At 44.3% G+C, this 24,132-nt stretch overlaps 1 protein-coding gene across 5 annotated transcripts in view; it reads right to left on the bottom strand.

Annotated features, from left to right (window-relative positions):
- The window catches only part of CACNA2D1 (calcium voltage-gated channel auxiliary subunit alpha2delta 1), a 472,859-nt gene that overhangs the window by 127,603 nt on the left and 321,124 nt on the right, over nt 1-24,132 (bottom strand). For all 5 annotated transcript variants that reach the window (XM_066634567.1, XM_066634568.1, XM_066634570.1 and 2 more), the window contains exons 7-8: nt 12,657-12,788; nt 956-1,025 (exon numbers count right to left, since the gene is read on the bottom strand). In XM_066634567.1, the coding sequence (XP_066490664.1) occupies nt 956-1,025; nt 12,657-12,788 (202 nt within the window). The remainder of the gene's footprint in view (nt 1-955; nt 1,026-12,656; nt 12,789-24,132) is intronic.

Raw genomic sequence — 24,132 nt, 5'->3', positions numbered from 1 at the left:
AAGGTGTCATGATGCACGCTGTGCAAAACGATGTGCTGCTGTTTCTCAAGCATTGACAAAGCCCTCAAGCATTGACAAAGCCCACAAACGACAGAAGGTGTTAGATAAACCTTATGTTCCATTTGCTACCTGACATTCCAACAGCTCAAAACAGGCAAGATAAACTCACATGTACATGTTACACCTCTTTGACAAAGAGACATTCTTGCAGCCTACAGGATGCTTTAGGTCTTATAGTCTCCATTCTAGCCTGTGTCTCTGTCATGTTCAGAAGTTGTCATAAACTGCACCCTTCGTTTTTCCTTACTCTCACATCCTCTTCTAGGGGCTAGGATAGGAAGAGTCAGCCATGATTACTTCACCCCACTCTGATAGCTGTCTTTCCCTTTAAGGAAGCATCCTTCACTAGTAAGGAACATTAGCTGCTGTTTTGCCAAATCCCAGGTACGTTGACCAGGTATTGTCTTAGGGCCAAGCCCTTGTGCCTGATGTATTCACAGTGTTATATCTCAAGTTCACAGAACCATGTTAACGCTGCTCACACTCACACACAAAACTCATCACGCATTCCTCTATATACAGATTCTGACCTTCAGAGTAGAGATTTATTTGTTGGAGTGCTAGAGAGCAATTCATGAAGTCTTAATAAAACTAACAAATGTTTTATCCAGCCAGCTGGGCTGACACAAGCCTCAGCAAGGAAGCTGGCGCGGAGGCTTGCATCAGCCCAAGTGAACGGCTGGATTGTGCCCTTAATATCAGATCTACTTTTTGTCCATGTTCTGGAACCTAAGCTCAGCTCAGACAGAGCTAGGAAAACACATCCAAAAGGAGATTTTTAGGGTTGTGATAGCCAAGACATTCCAGAGCATTGGCAGAGAGGAGATGTACATGTTGTCTGAGACATGGACAGAAGGATGTGGGCAATTTCACCTGCCTCTTAACTAAAACTTACCATGGTCTTCTACGGACATCATACAGATCAATCTTGTTCTGTGTTCGACTCTTGTCTACCCAAGGGGATGCTGAAAATGAAACAGCAATGTGTCATGAATGTCACTCAAGGTTAATGATAACACTGATTAATTTTATAGAACTTTATACTTTGAATAAAGTAGTTATTAAAGTAGTAATCAAATGGGCAGTTGTCATTTCTTGCTGTAATGCAGCACCTTAAAGTGCAATCCTAACCCACTTTCCAGCATCGACATAAGGGCAATGCAGTCTGAGGAAAGGGAGCAACATTCCCTTACTTTGAGGAGGCCTCCATGAGTGCCACCCAACTGCAGGATGCAGCACATGCCCCACTGGCACTGCTATGCCAGTGCTGAAAAGTTGGTTAGGATTTAGGCCTTAGAAGAATGTCATATCATTCTCTGTCCTCTGTCATATCAGGACAGAGCTAGGCATATGTTATGAAGAACTGAACTATATGTTATTAAGACTACAATAATAAAATCCATATGTTACGTTCCACTTTCTTCTGATATGCCTTCAACCTATGCCTTCCTGACACAAACGCAACATTCTTTTTTCCATCCCATTCTACATCCTAGGCTACCACTGGTAGGGATGGAGGAATGTGCCGTATCCAAACCACCTTCCCGGTCGTGATCTACCTGCACTGATCAATGGGGGACGAGTCAGTGACATAGTTGGTGCAGGTTTGAGTTGACCCATTGCAGCTGCGGGGGCTTACCCTAGGGCAAGGGGCAAATGTTCCTTTACTCCAAGACCTCTAGCAGCCAAAAATCCCCCTCCAAATGCAGTGGAAGCCACATCATCGTCGCTGCATCAGTGTACAGGGATTTATTTAGAATTGGGCTGTTTATGAGGCACGCTGCCTATACGTAGTGAAGCAGTTTTCTATGCTGCTTGGACAGTTCTCTAATCATGCCGACATTAATCCACGTGTGTGTGTGTACCTGGAGGGTTATTTTGTATGAATGTTTTGCCAGAAGGAGTAAATTCTATGGTTCATGCCACAAAATGTCAACTACCTCTATGAACAGCACTAATTCTTGGATGAAAATTTCATATGCAATGAAGGCTGCACTAGAAAACCTTAAAGGCTTCTCTGTTGCATGATTTTATCTTGGAATTATGTCAATGCAGAAAGGGGTCCTTGTGAAACATAAATTTATACTTGTTAAACCTTTTGGGGCATGATTTTCTTTTAGACTTTAAAAGTATTCACATTGATTAGATATCATCTCCTCTGTGCTTGCTGCTCAGCTCAAAGTGATACGATTTTCAATAAACTCCAAGCACTATGAGGTCTTTCTGAATTCTCAGTTGCAAAATAAGCAATCACCATGACACAAGAAGTCTTTCTCTCAGACTATTAAAATGTAGAACTAGGAAGAAATTCATGATACCAACAAACCTAGGGTATGATCCAGCCAAATATAAACACTGTGCAGCACAAGGCCAGGTGCATTTACACATCACATCATTGGACTTACTTGAAAGAGATTGTTGACTTAATGGGATTGTGGCCTTTAAATCCCATTTGTTTAAATGGAAGAGATTTAAGGCCATGGGTAATTCTCCCTTTAAAACAAATGGAATTTAAATGTGTTTCATTTTGCCTGGATCATGCTCTCAATTTCTAGACTTGTTCACAACTAATTACATTCAACTACTTTTCCTACAGCAGCCAGTAAAACACTATATTAGATTAATTTTTTTTGTCACAAATCTGTAAACATATGGGATTATGGTGTCTTCCTGAAAATGTAATACCATTAAAGAAAATTAATGTCAGAGAAATAAAGCGATGAGAACTACAACTTCCTAACTTTATGTCCTTATTCTGTTTATTGATAAGATTGGTAATTATGCTTACGTTCTTTGTGCCATCACCAGCATGCTAAGTAATTGTGCAAGCTTTGGAAGTGGACCCCAGCATCCTTGGCATTCCTTATCAGGAACCAAACCCCAGTAGATAAGAAGGGTCCACTGTATATTTCTTTTGTATGGTATAGTTTGCTTTAGCATGTCCTAGGCCCCCTGGAAGCCTAGGCCCCGGGGATTTTGCTCCACTCCCCCCCCCCCGCCTGATTCTGTATGATACAATGTGACACATTTGAGAGACAGAGCATCTTATTTCTGTTAACATAAAATCTACATGAGGTACAGAGTTTGTTGGCTGGTGCCCTAGGCCTATACAAATCTAAAGTCTGCAATTTTTCTGTACACTCATAAGAACATAAGAACAGCCCCACTGGATCAGGCCATAGGCCCATCTAGTCCAGCTTCCTCTATCTCACAGCGGCCCCACCAAATGCCCCAGGGAGCACACCAGATAACAAGAGACCTCATCCTGGTGCCCTTCCTTGCATCTGACATAGCCCATTTCTAAAATCAGGAGGTTGCACATACACATCACGGCTTGTAACTAGTAATGGATTTTTCCTCCAGAAACTTGTCCAATCCCCTTTTAAAGGCGTCCATGCCAGTCGCCATCACCATATCCTGTGGCAAGTAGTTCCACAGACCAACCACACGCTGAGTAAAGAAATATTTTCTTTTGTCTGTTCTAACTCTCCCAACACTCAATTTTAGTGGATGTCCCCTGGTTCTGGTGTTATGTGAGAGTCTAAAGAGCATCTCCCTATCCACTCTGTCCATCCCCTGCATAATTTTGTATGTCTCAATCACGTCACCCCTCAAGCGTCTCTTTTCTAGACTAAAGAGGCCCAAACGCCATAGCCTTTCCTCATAAGGAAGGTGCCCCAGCCCCGCAATCATCTTAGTCGCTCTCTTTTGCACCTTTTCCATTTCCACTATTTTTTTTTGAGATGCGGCGACCAGAACTGGACACAATACTCCAGGTGCAGCCTTACCATCGATTTGTACAACGGCATTATAATATTAGCCGTTTTGTTCTCAGGTTTCCAGAGTTTGGTATGAAGAATATCCCCAATGGCAGCAGTGTTTGCCACGGTAGTGCCTCCCAGGCTGAACATCTGCAAAGATCTGTGACACTTACAAAAGACATAGGGCACTGCAATGACAGTATTGTGAACCATTGTTCTAAGAATAGAAAACTAAGCAGCTTCTGAAAAAGCAGTCTATAGACAGAACTGAAATAGAAGTTAAAACACTGGACTAAGTTCTAAGCACTATTGAAAAGGCAGAGTTTTCAGGTGCAATCCAGAGGTGCCCTTGGGCCACCCAGGAGGGTTGAGCCTCCTCAGGAGTCAGCAAGGCAATCCTCCTCGGGAGTCAGCAAGGCTGGTGTACAGAGGTAAGCCAGCCTACAAAGGCTGACTTCAGCCTTCGCACCGATGGAAGCAGTGGCTTGACGCAAGGCTCTGGGGTGAGCAGGGAAGAGGTGCGAGTTAGACGTTCTGGAGTGCAGGGAGGGTGGGTGGCCTCGGGGACGGGCCAGTGGAGAGTGGGAGGCGGGATGGGATCCAGCAGTTATGCTGGATTCCCTGTTCCCGGGAAGTTTGGAGTGGTTTCACCTCAGGAGGTGGTGCAAGTCCAAGGAGACCCATAGGGGCCAGGGTGCCTTACCTCTGCTTGAGCCGCTTCAGGCCCCTATGCCATGCTGGATATAGCACAAGCCTCTTGGCTTGCCTGCTCCAGCGCAAGACAGGATTGAACCCTTCATTCTTTGCAAGCAATTGATTGAAAATAAGACTTAAAAGTATCCACAATGTCCAGAGAAATTCAATACAATGATTAGGAGTCATTTGACATGTGTACTCGAGCATGGAGGCAGAAAACACAAATGGAAACAAGTGTGAACCAACCCAGTGCTAGATTATTTTAGCTAAGCTAAAATTTGAACTGGGAATGTGTAGCTCATCCCTAATGCCATTAATTGCAGTGCTATTCCAGCTCTGCTATGCTCCCAGATATGCCTCAGTAAACCATCTGTGTTCCTTCCTAAGCTTTTTGAATTTCCTCCATCTGAAAGGATTCTTTTAATTCTAGTCATAAAATTGAAAATATCAGGCACACAGCGATATACAAGCAGCCCACAAATGTCTCCTCTTTAACGTTCTTTTTTCAAAGCTTAGATTCATTTTGTACAAGCTTCTGTTACCAGCTAACCCTCCCATAACCTAATACGCAGTAATGACTCACTTTGGTAAGTCGCAAATTGAGGCAAAACTATTACCTCCCAGTAATAGTTAACACAAGAGCAGCTGTGCACAGCAAGGCTTTCATTTAGAGAGGCAGCATTTTATTTTATTATAAATTGATTTTCAAAGCTAATCCATTATTTATTTGTCTGAGCAGATAGGAAATCTTCAGCCCTTCAGCAAAGCAGGCTTGTGTTACCTGGGCCAGTCACGTGCAAGGAGACAAATAGAAATCTTATTACTTCAATGAGAAAAAAGCTCAGCAACCTTATACATAGTTCGTGTTTTCTATCTATTAATCAAAGAGCTCCTGAGCGTTTTTTACAACATTCAAGCTGCAATTTTCCTCTCAAATTATCTGTATCCTGTAGGTCTAAACTGGGGTATAGTGTTATTCTAATGATGTTATCATTGACTATTAAGCTGATGAGTGGAGTGAAAATTAACATATTTGTGAAAAAAGAGCATGGCCAAGAGATCATTTTCTATATACTATTACCTAAAATACAGCATATTTTTTTGGTTCGGTTTTTAGTCATGGAACACCAAAATAAAATCAAGGACATGGGACTAGATGACCTTAAAGGCCAGTCCATCAGCAGTAAAGCAAATACTAGAGAACAAAGAAAGTAAATGTGTTGCCCACCACAATATGGTAATGAACTATTGATTTACAATTACAACCTTAATTACATCCATAATTAAGACAGAATAGAAGAGATATGGAGGAAGGATGGGGAATGGATCATCCTCTGCTATTTATCAAAATCTTATCCAAGTTAGCGGCCTTTGTGCAATCACTTTGTACCATCTCATCAGGAGCCATTCTTTTTTTTTTTTCTGTAAGCATACTGAAATCAATCTAAGATGACTTCTCCATAAGGCCTATGAGTTGTGTTATTGTTTCACACTGTCTCCAAATAGCATGATATTTTTAAACAAGTTCCAATAGTGGAGTGAGCAAAGACATATCAAGCTGCAATCTGCAGATGTGAAAAGAGGCGGTTCAGTCATTTACAGCCCAACCCTAATCTGCGCTGGAATAGGCAGGCCAACTAGCCTGCACCATATTCAGCACAGGTTGGGAGGTGAAAGGAGTGCAACTTGGAGTAAGGGGACTTATGTCCCCTTAACCTGAGTAAAGTCCCAGCCATTTCAATGGGGTTATTCGGATCTGTGCCAGCACGCTGTAATGCCGTGCTGTTCAGGAGGGGGGGTTAGGACTGGCCTAAGTGCTGAAGGCCGGTCCCACCCCTTTCCCAGGCCCAGCCCGCCCTACCTGTAATAAGGATGGCACAGGTAACAGAGATTTGTGCTACATACAAAGAAAGGGAGTAATGTGAGTCTGGCTATAGCACAGAGTGAGGCCTGCATTCCTCCTTGCCTTTTCTTCACTTTGCTACTGACTATTTACAGATTAGAGACAAAGGGCCCAATCCTATCCAACTTTCCAGCCCCGGTGCAGTTGCAATGTAGCCCCTAAGCAAGGGAATGTTCCCTTACCTTGTGGAGGTGTCAATAATTACCTACCCAGCACAGCATGCAGCACAAACCACACATGCATGGCTACACCAGGGCTGGAAAGCTCGATAGGATTTGGCCCAAAGGCTGCAATCCTATCTACCTGAGAGTAAACATCATTGACTAGAATGGGACTTACTTCTGCGTAGACATGCATAGGATTGGGTTCAAAACCATTAATGCATATAGAGCTGCATTTTGTGCATATAGTGCTCCACAGAGTTGCAGAAAGGTTCACCACCACTGTAACAATCAGATTACGTATATACAAGTCCAGAATGTGCCTCAACACATCAGACAGCAGAGCCAGCAGTGACACTATGAAAATGCCAAAAATAATGGCAGCAATAAACCCTGGATACAGTTTGTCCATTTTAAGAACATCACTTTATAGAAATGTAATGAAATGTTTTGTTCTTTTTTTTCAAATTTCAACATTCAAAAACAATTTACTATTCTATCAAGAACGTACTACTACAAACAACTTTACACATAAAAGTTCATCTCATTGCCAATCTGTGTATTAATTCTAAATTCACATCAGGCTTTGTCTTTATAGAATGCACATGAGATAGTGATAGAATAAAATGTATATGAAACACACAGAGAGACATCCATTGCTTCTTTTCATTACAAGTGAAACTGAGCAATTTTTTCCACCACCTCTTGATTAAAATTTGCGAGGGTCACCAGGGTCCAGGTAAAATTGCTCCTGGGCTGGAGCTGGCTCAGAGGTCACCAGTTGGGCATCCTTGGTATAGATACATCCAAATGATATATCCTGTAATTTCAAGCTGAAGAAAAGAGCTGGAACTTATAAAGTGTGAGATTTCCAGGTGGTACAGAGAGGGGTTCTACAATAAACTTGTTTTCAAGATGTGTCTTGACCATTCTGCTCTTTATGACAGGCAGTCTACAGCTTATAATTTTCAAATCCTTCCTGTTTGGGATATGGCCATTGCTCCCCTACGATGCAAAGAATCAATTCCCATGCTGGTCTGAGCAAGCTGTGAAATAGCATCTGAAGCCTCCCTGATAATTTCACTATAGTGGTCCACTTTGACTGTTGTCATATACAAAAAGCATATTGATAAAGAGGGAATATATTATCTGAAACTTCTGAAATAAATGTTGACTACCTGGTTTTACCCAGTGCTCATACCCCACCTGACTTCAAAGGAAAAACATTGAATCGTATACAAAATAAAATTTGACTCCTACATTCCAAGATAATCTTAAACAAAAGACTGGAGCTAGGAAAGAAAAAAAAATCCCCTGGGTACCACTTTGCATTTTCTCTGGAAGCAATCTACAAGTCAGGGCAAATGAGACCGACTCTTTCTGATGACTTAAGCAACTGAAGCAGTGAGTGACCCTATGCTATTTCAGTCATTCACTGTAATTGATTTTCCAGACAAAACTGATAAACTGGGCACTGCTGAAATCTAATCAGTGGGACACAAAGAGATGGATAAGCATAATATGATCCATACTGCAAGAGGCTCAGAGAGAAAGAACCTTTGATGATCAATTCTCCGAAAGAGAATTGATGTTCATTTTAAACCATTCTAAGTAGTTTATGTGCATTGCCCAAAAATGCCATTGCCCAAACGAAATACTGTATTTAGTCTCTTATCCAATTGTAAGCCAACTGTTTGGCGATGCAAGCACTCTTAAACAGTGTGAAGACAGGACACAGGCATTTGCACAAATGTGGTGCTGTTTCTGTTTTCAATCATACATTATAAATATCGCCTACATGGATTGTTAATAAATCCAACAGGAAAAATCAAAACAAAACGTTGAAGGCCATCAGCACTTCAGCATACTATCTAATTCGGAAAGGGTTTTCTTTATATCCTATCTCCTTATCACACAGCTTCATGTTCTCTTCTGAATGACCCTACGGTTCTCCAGAGCAGCAGCAGCAGACCCTTCCCCCAATAAACTGCGCATCAAGGAGTCTCCCCGTAAACCAGACATTCTGGAGGAGGAAATGTTTTCAAATACTGAGTGACTACAGAAGCCAGAATTGAGGTGCAAGGCAAAGCAGGACCAGTCTGAGGAGTGGAAGAACTGTGAGTGCTCTTGGAAATTAAAGTGACAGTAACCATTTTGACCTGTGATAAAGAAGAAGAAACTTGAACACTTCGGAATAGTAGCTTTACGTTCCAAGCGAAATTTATCTGGGTTGTTTACTGCTAGCTCTAACTCCCGTGTAGAAATGTCAAGAATATGTGCATAAAGAAAAGAATACAAATCATGGGATCCAAAATTGGCCACACTAACACGGCCACACTACAGGGGGATCTTGGCTGAGACCAGGGCACAATCCTATCCAACTTTCCAGCGACAATGTAGCTTTGCCAGGGAGGCATGAGATGAATCCTGCGGTGGAGGGGCACTCACGGAGGACTCCTCAAGGTAAGGGAACATCACTGAAATACAGTAATGGGCTAGATGTGGGCAAACAAACTGAAACTTAATCCAGGCAAGTCCATTTAATCTTAGTCAGGAAATCACCTGACCCAGTGATAGCGATACTTTAAATAAACTATTTGGAAGAGTATACAGAAAGGGGTGCAAACTGCACAAGATATTCATGATATATGGGGGCCCTTATCCCATATCTGTGGATTCACTTATCCATGGATCGGATCCGTGGCCCCCTCTGGAGGTGAGGGAAGGTCTGCTCTCCTCACCTCCGAAGGGTCCTCTGATCCCAGCTCAGACATTCGTCCACAGCCTCTGCCGGGCTCGGACTGAGCCTTAGAGGTGAAAAGTTACTTCCTTTTTTTCATAAAACCCCTGGAGAAGCTTAGCTTCCCCCCCCCCCCCGAGGGTGGCAGTAGGCGTATCCGTGGATTCAGGTATCTGTGGGGGATTCCAGACTAGAACCCCCATGGATATGGGGGGCACGCCTGTATATCTTAAAAGAGGTGATTTTGGAGACCTCTTCCTAGAGACAGTACAGGGAGATATACAGACAAATCTTTTAGGTATATCAGGCATAAACCATGTAGGATGAACCATGTAGAAACCATGTAGGACTTGTAGGATGTACAATTTTCTTATCATCCAAAAAGATTTTTTTAATCACTCTTCCTTGAGAAATAAGCAACAGTAATTGTATTCTCAGCCCCCCTTCCCCATATCCTTCACTAGAGATACTTAAGAGTTCAAAGAAGTTGAAATTTTGCTTGAAAATTATGTAAATCCTGGGCATATATAAATATAATTTCCATAATTAGTTTTGGGTCTTGTAATATTTGGGTATTTGCTAATTTGTGATATTTTAGCAATAAGGTGATAAAGAGCAAGAAAGACGTTGAAATGCAGGATGGGTGAAGAACATGGAGAGGGACCAAAATCCAAAACAGAATGGGGGGCATGTGCTCAAGCATAATTTCTTTGTGCCCATTAACACAGACTTGTAAACAGATAACCCTGGCTCCCATGCAACATTGAAAAAAAAAAAAGTCTTGTGTGCTTTGAAAAGCAAGGTTGATGGATCTACTTTCACTTTTGTTAGTTCTTTTTGTTTAACCACCCTATTTCTGGCTGCCTGATTTGTATGTAAGACTTGACAGTATGGTAAATATAGATTATACATAAGTGCACTACCGAAAGACCTCAAGAAAATGTTGTTTGTTCCTTTGATCTAGTGTCAATTCTCCTTTGCACTCTAAAGGCCAGAAGCCTAACACTGCAAACCTATATGCATTTACTTGGGAGTAAGTTCTATTGAACACAGTAGGACTTAATTCTGAGTAAACATGCATAGGTTTGTGTTGTGAGGGCCCAATCCCATCCAATTTTCCAGCACTGGTGCAGCTGCAATGCAGCCCCATGGTAAGGCAACAAATGTTCCCATACCTTAAGGAGGCCTTTGTGACTGCCCCCCCCCCCACAACAGAATGTAGTGCATGCCCCATTGGCATGGCTGCACCAGCACTGGAAAATTAGATAGGATTGGGCCCTCAGTCATTTACTCATGTGTGTCCATCTGCTCCCAAGGGATCTTAATATTTATTTATTTGCAGTATTTATAGCTCTCGTTTCTTAACCCTAACAGTTAGTAGACCTGATTATTTATTTATTTATTTATTTATTTATAGAATTTATATCCCGCCTTTCTGCCCCAGTAAAGGGCACTTAAGGCAGCTTACAAAAGAAATCATATAAAAACATAAAATATATAAATATGTATAAAAATAAAACATTTAAAAACAATAAAACACAATAAAACCTGAACCCAAAATTATAATAAATTTTTTAAAAAATTATTATGGGACTTCTTCCTCCCAGCTGCTAGTTGAATGTCTTGCTACTCTTCTTGCTGATTCTCTTGCCTACATGTTGGAAATACCTGCAGGAACTGAGGCATTCTGGTGCTTGTAGTTCCAGAGAGACTACTGCATATCACATAGGGAGGCAAACTTCAATCTGGGCCAGTTGAACAATGCTCTGGCAATGCTTACTACTTTAAAGCATTATTAAAAGTGAATATAGATAGATGTCCTGCCTTGCACAATGAGGCAACTGGGCAACATTTCACCAAGCTGGGAAAGAAAGATGCGCATGTCTCCCCCCATATGATTGGATTGGGCCATTCAGAATATTATCCAAACCAACCCAATAACATTCAAATTACAAATCCTAGAGTTTCCTGTATAAGTTGTCTCTCTCTGGACCTGGGACAGCAATGCACTGTCCAGAATGTTGCTTGTTCCGTCCTAACTTGACCTCTGATGGGCTCCAACAAATCTTGAAATAATGAAAACTTGAAACAATGAAAACTTGAAATTTAGATTAAAATCTTGATAGTCATTAAACATCACACTCACACCATATACTGAAGCACACTGGATATACTGAAGCACTCTGGGGATTTAAGTAGGATTGGGCTGTTAATTATTATGGTACAGTAATGAGATTTTACATAGAATACAGTAGATGCATGCAAAAAACAAAATTTCTATATTTAACAGTCTATATCAACCCTCAGAAATAGGGGCATTTTTAGATAGATAGATAGATAGATAGATAGATAGATAGATAGATAGATAGATAGATAGATAGATAGATAGATAGATAGATAGATAGATAGATAGATAGATACTCTCTTTTACATAATATATCTAATATTAAAGTAACCTTATTAGATGAACCAATCCTATCCTCACAGCCCAATCCTATCCTTCCCCTCCCGCCAATGCCAAAAAGGGGCTGCCCACCCCCTTCCTAGACCTGATCTGCCTGCACATCAATGTGCACTGGACCAGGTTCAACTTGACCTATTGCAGCTGCTGGGGCTTTCCCTGGGGTAAGGGGACAAATGTTCCCTTATTGGGAAGAACCTCCTGCAGCCAAAAATACCCCTCAGGATACAGTGGAAGTTGCACTGGAGCTGCTACATTGCAGCGTGGGGAATTAGGTAGGATTGGGCTTTTAATTACTATGGTACAGTAATGAGATTCGATAAAGAATAGAGCAGATGCATGCATAAAACAAAATCTCTATTTCAGTTTGAACTTCAGTGGCAGAGCTATAATCTTCAGAGGTACTAAAGATAGTCCATAAGAGCAAACATGTCTACGAAACTGTTGTGCTTCCTTTTAATTTAACTAAGCAAATTACACACCTAGGAGTTGATTCAAGCACTCCCAGTGCTAGAGAGAGACAGTCACCTTTCAAATGCAAACTCATGTTAGTGTCATAGGGAGAACTCCTGCCTATATACAAAAGCCAAAGTGGCTACTGAAAATTTCAAACAAGGTTCCAACTGGGATTTTTCTTCAGTTGTGGTAAATAGCATGGAGTTAATTAATTATCTGGAATCCAAATTCTCTTATTACACCAGTTTTGTTTGTGTATGCATGTTCCAAACTCCAACTCTGCAAGTTTAATTCAGAGGGAAAAAAAGAAATGACTTTGTATATTTCTGCTGAAACTGGCCAGTGATTTTTATGGGAACAGATTAGAGAGAAAGGAAGTGTGCTACAAGCAATTTATTTCTCCAGTAATGCAAATTACCTGGGTAATACCTGGCAAGGCCAGTTGCACTGCCAAAAACTTGCCACAGTAAAGTTGGATCTTCTTCTCTGTTCTTCTTGAAGACTTCATCTAAGGCTCCAGTCCAGTTCAGTTCATTCAATACTATTGTAGCTACAAAAAGGGGAAAAGGACATGTTGTATTACAAAGCCATGTCTTCCATATGTCTTAACCAGAATGTCTCTCTTTAAGGGCACAATCCTAACCAGGTCTACTCAGAAATAAGTCCTATTTTGTTCAATGGGGCTTACTCTCAGGAAAGGGTGGTTAGGATTGCAGCCTAAAAGATTAAAGAATGTGTTTTTAGTGGCAGAAAAACAATTGCATTGGCTACATGTCATATTCTGAAACAATGCTATATTAATCTCAATAATTACTCAAACTCTTTAATCCTATTTATTATCATCAGTACTATTGAGCAACAATCCAGATCGCTGTCATTATTGGGCTTTGCTTGAATATTTTCATCTTTCAGCAGTATGATAATCATAATCTGTCATTCTCTACTATTAGTTATATATGCTTTAAAAAAATGAAAAAGAAAAATTGACATACACTTATAAAGTATAGTAGCATTACTTTCATGCCAAGGAATTCTGTCTGTTGAAGAGGTCCAAATGGTAATGCTGTCTGCCCAACTCTGCTCTAGCGCTGGTGTGGGGAAGGAAAAATAAGGCAGAACTGAACATATGCACAGGACTCGCAGCCCAATATACCTGGACTCACAGCCCAATCATATCCCCAGCGCCGCCGCTGAATGCAGAAGTGCTGCCGGATGCAGTGGCGACAAAGTGGCAAACACTGTAGCCAGTGGTCCCACTGGGGCCTTTGGAGGTCTTCTCATGGGAAGGGAACCCTTCGCCTGAGGAAAGCCCCAGGCCACAAAATGGGGCTTCTCAAGTCTGTGCTAGCTATTTTGCCGGCACAGACAAGAGAAAGAGAACCTCTGTGTTAGACTTTGCAGCCTGCCACAGATGATAGGGTCTGGCAGAGCAGGGCTCTGCTGGTCCCACGCTCCTCCCGGGCTGGTTCCTCCCCCTATCCCAGAATGCATCCTGATCTTGAAAGCCTGCACTACCACCCAGCGGGTGGACTTTACTGCCACTAGCGCCTTGGAGTTGTCAACGCAGTGCTGAGGCCCCGTGCCAGCGGCCCCTCCTCTCTGGGTGTCACAGATAAGCCATACAGCACTTGAGCTCAACACCGGTGCTGGAGGCCCATAAGATTGGGCCCTTATATAGTAATACCTCTCATAATCCTAAGGATTTTTCTCAGAAGGTCAAGAGCTGCTTGAAACACCACTATAAGAGTTGAGGAAATGCCATCTTGGAGCTTGGGTGACTGTGAATCAGGGAACCAAAATAAAGTCCAAATGTAATGACAGAGCAGCTAAGGGCACAATCCTAACCAATTTTCTAGCACTGGCATAGCTGTGCCAGTGGGGCATGTGCTGCATCCTGCAGTTGGGGGTGGGGGCAATCATGGAGGTGGTCTCAAGGTAAGGCAATGTTACCTCAGAGTTGCACAGCCCTTACCTTGGTGCTGGAAAGTTGATTAATAATAATAATAACTTTATTTCTACCCCGCCTTTCTCCCCGAAGGGACTCAAGGCGGCTTACAACATATTAAAAACAATTTAAAAACAAATAAAAACAGATTAACACATACTAAAAACAGCAGTCAGAGTAAAAAAAAATAGGTAAAAAGAGCATAGAGCAGCAGCAAGTCATAAAAGAATCAAGCCTGTAAAAAATATTAAAAGATGTTAAAAAGATGTTAAAAGGCCAAGAACTCAGAAGGCTTGTTTAAACAGAAGGGTCTTCAGGCCTTGCCGAAAGGTCTCAAGAGAGGGAGCCATTCTTAAGTCAAGGGGAAGGGAGTTCCATAGCGTTGGTGCCACTACTGAGAAGGCCCTATTTCTTGCAGCCGCCCCACGTACCTCCCTAGGCGGCGGCACTTGTAAAAAGGCCTTCTCTGATGACCTGAGAGGGCGAGCCGGATTGTACGGGAGCAGGCAATCTCTAAGATACCCTGGTCCAGAGCAGTATAGGGCTTTAAAGGTCAATACCAGCACCTTGAATTGGGCCCGGAAACGAATGGGCAGCCAATGCAGCCGCTGGAGAAGCGGACTGACAGAGTCGAACCGCCTACCTCCAGTAACCACACGGGCCGCCGCATTCTGCACTAGTTGCAGTTTCCGAACCGTCTTCAAGGGCAGCCCCACATAGAGCGCATTACAGTAATCTAATCTCGATGTCACCGAGGCATGGATCACCGTGGCCAGGTCTGCACGATCCAAGTACGGCCGCAGCTGGCGCACCAGCCGAAGCTGAGCGAAGGCCCCCCTTGCCACAGCCGCCACCTGGGAATCCAGGAGCAGCTGCAAGTCCAGGTGGATCCCCAAGTTGCGGACCTGCTCCTTCAGAGGGAGTGCAACCCCATTCAGCGCAAGCCGATAGTCCAGCACCTGCATCGAGGATTTCCGAACCAGGAGAGCCTCTGTCTTATCCGGATTTAATTTCAGCTTGTTAGCCCCCATCCAGATCCTCACTGCCTCCAGACAGCGCTCCAGGTCCTCAACCGCCACCCTGGAGTCTGGAGGAAAGGAGAGATAGAGCTGGGTGTCATCAGCATATTGATGGCACCCCACTCCAAACCCCCGGATGACCTCTCCCAGCGGTTTCATGTAGATGTTAAATAGCATGGGGGACAGAATTGAGCCCTGTGGCACCCCACATCTCAAGGGCCAGGGTGTCGAACAGGCATCCCCCAGCACCACTATCTGGGACCGACCCTCCAAGTAGGAGCGGAACCACCGCAAAACAGTGCCTCCAGCTCCCAACTCGGCCAATCGGCCCAGAAGGATACCATGGTCGATGGTATCGAAAGCCGCTGAGAGGTCCAGCAGGACCAACAGGGACGCACTCCCCCTGTCCAGTCCCCGGCGTAGGTCATCCACCAAGGCGACCAAGGCGGTTTCCGTCCCAAAGCCCGGCCTGAAGCCAGATTGAAAAGGATCCAGATAATCCGCTTCATCCAAGACCCTCTGGAGTTGGGACGCCACCACCCGCTCAATTACCTTGCCCAGAAACGGGATGTTGGAGACTGGCCGGTAGTTATCCAACACAGTGGAATCCAGGGAGGGCTTCTTCAGGAGGGGGCGAACCACCGCCCATTTCAAAGCGAGTGGTAATGTCCCCTCCATCAAGGAAGAGTTGACCACCCTCCCTGTCCACTCAGCCAGCCCACCCCGGGCAGCTCTTATCAACCAAGCTAGGCAAGGGTCGAGCAGGCAGGCAGATGGCCTCACACTCCAAAGGAGTCTGTCCACATCCTCAGGCTGTACAAGCTGAAAAGAATCCCACAACACAGGACAAGCAGTTGCCAAAGGGACATCATCAGACACTGTCAATGTGGCATCCAAGTTGTGACGAATACGATCGATTTTATCTGCAAAATGTTGCGCAAACACGTCACAGCGGCTGACCGTGTATTCCTCCTGGTCTACTGGGGGGGCCTGATGGAGGAGGCCCCGCACCACACGGAACAGCTCTGCCGGACGGTTGTCAGCAGACGCAATGGTAGCAGAGAAGAACGATCTCTTTGCTGCTACCACCGCCACGGAATAGGCTCTGTAATGGGCTCTACTCCGTGTCCGATTGGATTCATCCCAAGTTTTCTGCCACCGTCGCTCTAGACGCCTGCCCTGCCGCTTCATCCTTCGCAGCTCCTCAGTGAACCAAGGAGCCGCTCCGAGTCTGCGACGTGGCAGAGGTCGCTCCGGAGCAATCTCATCCACTGCCCTGGTCATTTCCCCATTCCAGAGGTCAACCAGGGCCTCAGATGAGACGCCAGTCTTGGCAGTGGGGAAATCCCCCAGAGTCCTCAGGAAACCTTCAGGATCCATTAGCCTCCAGGGGCGGACCATAGAAAACGGTCCCCCGCCTCTGCGGAGGTAGGAAGTCGCAACAAGCCTAAACCTTACCAGGAAGTGATCTGTCCATGACAACGGAGTGATCTTGATCTCCTCTACGTCCAGATCACTGCCCCCGCGCCCAGCTGTAAACACCAGGTCCAGCACGTGTCCTGCAGTATGTGTTGGGGCCAAGATCTTCTGGGACAGGCCCATGGTTGTCATGGCGGCCATGAAATCCTGAGCTGCACCTGACGCAGGGGCCTCGGCATGCACATTGAAGTCCCCCAGCACTAATAGGTGGGGGGCCTCCAATGCCACCCCCGAGATCACCCCAGTCAGCTCAGGCAGGGAGACTGTTGGGCAGCAGGGCGGGCGGTACACCAACAGAATCCCAATCCTGTCCGGCCCTCTCAACACAACATGCAGGCACTCGAACCCAGCAAACTGCTGGACAGGGCACCTGGTAAGGGAGATGGACTCACGATAGACCATTGCAACTCCCCCTCCCCGTCCCTGCAATCTTGGCTGCTGCAACACCTGGAAACCTGGAGGACAGAGTTCAGAGAGACTAACTCCTCCTGCCATGTCCAACCAGGTCTCCGTAATACATACCAGGTCGGCTTTCTCATCCAGGATTAAATCCCGGATGATGCAGGTTTTATTATTCACCGACCTGGCATTCAAAAGCAGCAGCTTCAGATCCAGGGACTCACCGCCAAGACCACCAGGCATCCGAGAATTGGGGGAAGGACCAGAAGGAGAGATGATCTGCCTATGATGAACTCTCCTTCTCCTGTAACGGCCTGTCCAACCCCCACCGCCATATCTCCCTTGGCCCGTCACTCTCTTGATAGTGGCACCCCTCTCCTCCCCTGAGCTCCCTCCTAAAAAGAAACACATGTGGCAAGGCCCACCTTCTGAGACTGGCCTATACAGAGAGAGACACCCAGCAGGACTGCTTACAAAAAGATAAAAACAAGGCAGGCCTAGCACTGGGTGTCTCACAGGCCAATCTTCTGCTGCAAAAAGACTGTGCTGCCCTAAAGATTGCAGTTGCTCCTCTCTCCCCTGCCTTAAACAGAAGGGGAGGAATAATCCGACCACTGCTTCAGTTCGTCAGCCAGGAAGGGAGCCTTGGTCTTCAGGGCACGAGCCCCAGGCTAAGAGCCACGGGCCAAGAGCCCTTTGGCTCTTGCCCTTCGGCTCGCGCCAAAGGCTCGCGCCTCTGGCAAGCCAGAGGCTTAAGCAGGTTACCTGCAGGGAGAAAGCAGCCACTCATCAGTCCCGAGACCAGACACAGGTGTTCCCAATCACAGCTCCTTCCTCCACCCTCCTGGTAGCTGATTAGGATTGTGCCCTAAAATTTCTAATATTTTTTGAGCCAACCCACCTTTTATCTGTAGATCTCTAATCTTATTCACATTTCAACGCCTTTTGTGGCACTTTTCAGACCAGCGTGCTATTTCTATTAGCTAAATCAGAGAATATAGCTATACCTCTCTGATGCCAGCACATTCACATATAACAATATAAAGCAGTACCATAGACAACGTTTTGAGTTAACTGCAACAGTTAACATAGGTCACCTTTTCTGGGGAGATACTAAATTAATAAAACAGGTTCCACCGGAGCCAAGAAAAAGACAGAGGGGAACGAATGCAGCATTAAACTGTGACATTAGAATTGTAAAGCTGAGTTGGGACCAAAATCCAAGAGAGTGCTCATTATTGTACGTTAGCAGTGTTTTCATGTTTATGGATGTGATCATTTGCAGAGAGATCAGCTGTGTGCACATTCATATTCATGAGCTGAGCCAGCTTCAGAATTACCTTGAAATACAAGAGCATTTATATGCAAAAGCATGATCAGATAAACATTAAGTGGCCAAAGATATAGAAATCCGGATTCTGAACACAGACCCAGGCCAATTCTTGGGCTACTCATGCAGAAATTAATATTAGTAAGCAACACATATTTTTCAGAGCAAATGAGTGCTGATGGTACTCCGGGATCAAGCCCACTTCTGAACAATGCTGTATTAATAATTGATGGAACAAACAATGAAGCTTAATTATGATACTGATAAATAGCTACTCCTTTCATTCACAGTCATAAATGCATCTCTAATATCCAAAAATAATGCAGTCATGCTAGGCAACAGCTGGTATTCAGTTAATTGGAACAGAACAAGGTTTTATTTATCAGATGGAGCATTATAGCTTTTCCTTTGTCTTTTTCTGATGGTGTTTTGAAGTTGGAGGTAAACAGGTTGCAAAGCTGGCAAACTATATATTCATTAACAGAGGATTAAAGAAGAAGGGGTCTAGGAAAGGTAAACATGCATGCAAAAAAATTATTTTTTTTCAATTATGGTTTCGCTGAACCGTTACTTTCAGCCCACGCCATCATTTATTCATAAGAGCTCTCGGTGCCTGCTTGTGTGGGAGCAATAAGAAATTCATATTTGAGAACACAGCTCAGCTGAGCACTCAGACAAAGCTACATATAACTCAAACCACATCCCCAGCTTTTGCTTGCGTAGGAGAGGCAGGGACAAAATTAAAAGTTAATGTCCAAAGATCTCGGGTAATTCCAGGAGTCATTCTAACCCTTTATTTGTTGCTAATGCAAGGAGGGGAAAGTTGGCCATTAAGTCTCACGGTATAATTGTTTCATGACAAAGGACATGCGAAGATCACTGTGTGCAAAAATATGTCTTACTGCACTTTTCAACAGATGCAACTTTGGGAACAGTAGCCTCCTTCTGGAACAAGACTTGTCTGAAGATAATATAATAAAATTATAAAATAAAGATTCCATTTCTAGCGCCTAAAACCCACCAACGTGTCAATGTAAGTAACTGTCAAGCAGAGAATTAGGGGAAAATAGGAAAGGGGAAAAAAGAAAGAGCAATTTCCAATTTCCACAAGAGCAAAATGACTGGATTCCAACACGAATGAAATCAAAAGAAACATACTACCAAACAGGTAACTATTAGATACCATATCGGTTAGTTTTCTGCCTCAGCATGGTAAACAGATGTACATTATAAGAGCTACTCTTGAATCAATCAACACAGAATTCAGGACATCAGTGACTAAGGGCACAATCCTAACCCGCGCTGGAGCAGGCAAGCCAGGAGGCTTGCACTGTATCTAACGCGGGATTGCAGCGTGCAGCGGATCAGACACGGGCAAGGAGAAGCTCTTCCCCTTACCCATGGGTCATGGGTAAGGGCTGCGCGCCCCTATGGGTGTCCTCAGACCTGCGCCACCTCTGGAGGTGGCGCAAGTCCGAGGAGAGCAGAGTCGCTTGAAGCTGCACTGCTCACCCTGGGGACAAGGGTTGGAATCCGGCATAACCACTGGGTTCCAGCCTCGGTCCCGGGTCCCCACGCGCCTGCCCGGTAACACTCCCTCCCCATGCCCCCACCCCTACCTTTGCCTCTTATGTCGGCACACTCGCGCCAACACAAGCGGCGCCACGGGAGCTGCGGTGGACGCTTCTGCCCCGTCTGTGTGTCGGCGCATCTGAATGCGCCGACATGGCTCCTGCCTAAGGAGGCGCAAATGTGCTTTACGGCACGTTTGCGACCCTCCAGGGCCACTGCACCCTAAGTTTACCAATTTTTGGTTAGCTTTGGGTTACAAGAGGAAAATGTTATAGATGATATACTGCTCAATCCTGAACCAAAAGGTCTGCGGTGAACCAAGAGCTTCCGTGTAGGGCAGCGAGCCCATCACGGAGGCTCTGAATCTAGATATGGAGCTTTGCAAAACTGGTCCCGCCTCCCTCCCGCCCCGCTCCTTCCTTCCAGCATGCCTCCTCTCTGCCCTCTCCCCACCTCCCCCCTCCCTGGAACGCCTCCTCCCCATGCCTCCCCCATGCCTCCACTTACCTCTTCACTGCTAGGTGATCCACGTGACCACAGATCAGCGGAGCTTTGGCTGGCACCCAGAGGTAAACTAGTACCAGCCAGCACTGGGCTAGTATGGGTGCTCACCTGGCAGTAGGGCCCACAAATGTGCCTTATAGTACATTTGCGACAATGTGCGCAGATATAAGCCGAATAAAGCAGAATATGATGAATAATGAAGCAGAATATGTCTGTTTCTGAAGTCTATTACATCAAGAATTCCCTTAATGGTATTTAATAGCTTATAGATTGCTTAACATTACTGAGTATTGTACATGTACATCATTTAAGAAAGAAGTACAGGCAAGGCTCTCTCATGCTTGTACGCAGGGTGTACAAGCACACACATCCCTTATGTACAAAATGAGTTTCAGACATTCAACAACATGTATAGGTGCCATGTCAACTGCTATGCAAGTAGATTGGTTCTGCCCACCCCCGATTGCTGACAGAGTGCATAGAAACTAGGAATGTGATTGATCCTTTTCTTATTTAATGACATTAAGACCTCACAAGGAGATGAAAGTAAGAAATGGAGTTAGTCAAGTTCTGTGCTGTAGTCACCCATCTTCTCTTCTCTTAATGTATGGTGGAAGAAGTACATTGGAAATGGAAATGGAAAATCCAGCTGAACTGTGGAGTGATTACAGCATTGGAGAGAGGTTGTAACTCCATGACAGACCTGGTTTTGCATGCAGAAAGTCAGAGAGGTTCTGTTCTTGGCATATGTGAACTTTTTGTTGAAAAGCAGTATATAAATACTGTTAATCATCATCATCTCCAGGTAGGGCTGAAAAAGGCTCAGCCCAAAACCCAAGAGAGTTGATGCCAGTGAAAATGGGCAATACTGAGCTAGATGGATTAATGATCTGATTCCGGGCAATCAGATCTGATCTGATAATTTCTGATCCTATGATAATCCTCAGATCCTATGATATATTCAGCAAACTGAGAATCAAACTAATATGGGCACCAAATTTCATCTTCATCCCCCTCTTTGTATAGGATTTTGATAAATAAATGGAGTGGCAAAAATCATAATTTAGAGAAGTGCCATAGTATTCCATCCCTGAGAAGAGAGGTTTTTCATACAAAATACTAGTTCTACTAATTGAATTGACAGTTAGGAAGCCAAGAAAGGAACCTTGAACTTATGATTGAATGAGCATTATGTTCCTTTCCACCTAATACCATTGAAATAATTCAGGTTTTTGTCTTCAGGTGCTTTTTTGTCTCTGTTGTACGCAACACACAAGTCACAGGCCTTGACAACCCCAAGGTTCCATTTTCATTTAGAGATGTAATCAAAAAAAAACACATTACATCTCTGTCTCTCTGCTCCCCTTCAAAACAGAGCAAAAGGAAAATGTACTTGTGATGATTTATTCAATGAATAAGCCCCTTTGCCTGCATAGAAAGACTCACATTTATTTGAGAAGCCCAGAAGCTGTTTACTATTTCTGAAAACAAGTCATGTATACTTCCCTAATGAAGCAGCTCTGTCTATACAAGAAGACAGAGAAAGGATCTCCCCTGCTACTCACCACTTCAGTCTTTTTTTTTTTTTTTAAGAGAAAGAGACTGCACTGTAGTACAGTAGGGGGTTTTGTATTTTCTGCTTATATTTAAGGAGGCTGACTCACAGATTTCCAAGTTTTGTTACGCGTAACAGCTATCACCATGAATGTGCTATCTATGGTGATATTCAGTCAGAGGATATCCATTCAATTAACATCTAGGAAGGATATGTGGGTGAATACATGTTTGCCTGTGCAGATGCCCCAACATGCATTTCTGCAAGGTTTTGTCCTCTTAAAAACCTCATGTGCAATTTGTGGTGCCTGTACCCCACTCTGCAGGTCTGAATGGCTTATATGCTGCTGTTCCAATCACTGGGAGAGGGGGGTGTCCTGATGCCACTGGCAATGATGTCAATGACAGGAGCCGTGTGGACTACGGAGGCTGAAGAGAGCTATTTCAGCCAGATGATGGGGAGTGGACATATTTAAAAGGGGAAGAAGAAAGAGGAAGGGAAGCAGAAAGGCCGGACAGGGGGAGGTCACAGGAAAATAAGGCATGGGACAGTGAGGAAAAGGTACAAGGGAAGAAGAAAGGAGGAAGAGGTGTTGCCTCTACCATTAAGGTAGGCCTAGGTCAGGTCAAGCAGTGCTTTGGTTGTCCAGTGTGGTGCAGAGCCAATGATACACCGAGGTGAAAAGTAAAGTACAAGTTTATTGAGGCCTCAATCTACTCTCTGGAGACAAGAATCTCAGATGAGACATGGGCTCTGAAATTTGGGGCAGCAAACATCTTATACTGTTTTGCACAAAGCAGCACAAAATAACACCCAAAGCAACACCCCCTTTAACTCAAAAACAACACCCTTCATTCAGTACTTTTCCATCATGCTCTCTGCATGAGCTGGTCACATAGGGGGTGCATGAACCTTCCCCCAACTATCCTATCTTTTGCAGAATTGTAACTTTGCTTGGGATGCGCATAAATTGAAAGATTTATGTCCACCCATTGTCCACCTTCCTTATCCTGTTTTCTCAGATGAGTAGTAGTGGGTCCTGAGTTGTTTAACAACAATAAGGAACGTCATCTTTTTTTCTTTTCTTTTTTAACATTCCATTCTCCCTGACTTAAACCTAGGAACCCTTTGGGGAAGAAAGAAGTGACAAGAGGGGCAAAGAAGCAGGGACTGTGGGAGGAAAGGAAGTCAAGAATGGAGAAGTGTAGGGAAAGGCTGCTGCACCACAGAGGGTGAAGAGAGGGGCCTGGATAGGCTACTAGTGCCTAAAGGAGGCTTTTGCCCTGCTGGAAACTGGGTTTTGGAACCTGCTACCCTTGCACCAGGTGGTCAGCCCCAAATGGTCAAATTTAGTTGGTATCCCTTGCTGGCCACAGCCTTTACTCCTGGGCAAACCCTCAGCCTGAATTAAAAGAAATTCATTGTAAACAAGGATTCCTCAGTGAGTAGAACTAGGCAATAGGGCAAAGATTTTCAATCTTTCTAATCTCATGGCACACTGAGAGGTCGATAAAATTGTCAAGGCACACCATCAGTTTTTTTTACCATTGTCAAGGCACACTACACTGCTAGTGAGGGGCTCACATCTCCAATAGCTCTAATATATGGCACTAATATATGGCACTCTAATATATGGCACTAATATATGGCACTTCCCAAACTTATGCGGCACAGCTGCAGACCATTCATAGCACATCAATGTGCCAAGGCACATTGTGCCAATGTGCCAATGTGCATAGCACATGCAATGTGCACATGCAACAATGTGCAGTAGTTGAAAATGGCTGCAGGAGGGGAATAGGGAAAGGGATTGAGGATTGAACTCTGCTGCACAAGGTCTTGTTTTGCTTGTCCACTGTAAACCCTACTTCTGCAGAAAACCCCCATCTCTTAGCCTCCAGGAAGTGACACCATGATTCAGACTTAATACAGATTTAAGCAGATACGCTATCCCTGTTGATAGAGACTTGTCCCCTTGGGATCTGAGTAATCACCTGGATATTGATGCTGAGTCTGGAGACTCATGGCCAATCCTAGAGAACTGGGAACCTTAGCAATGTTCTAAGCAATCTTAGAGAACTGGGAACCTTA

This window comes from Tiliqua scincoides, chromosome 7 (assembly GCF_035046505.1).
Source record: "Tiliqua scincoides isolate rTilSci1 chromosome 7, rTilSci1.hap2, whole genome shotgun sequence".
NCBI lineage: Eukaryota > Metazoa > Chordata > Lepidosauria > Squamata > Scincidae > Tiliqua > Tiliqua scincoides.
The sequence above is the reverse complement of the archived record's forward strand: the minus strand, read 5'-3'. Positions and strand labels throughout refer to the sequence as shown.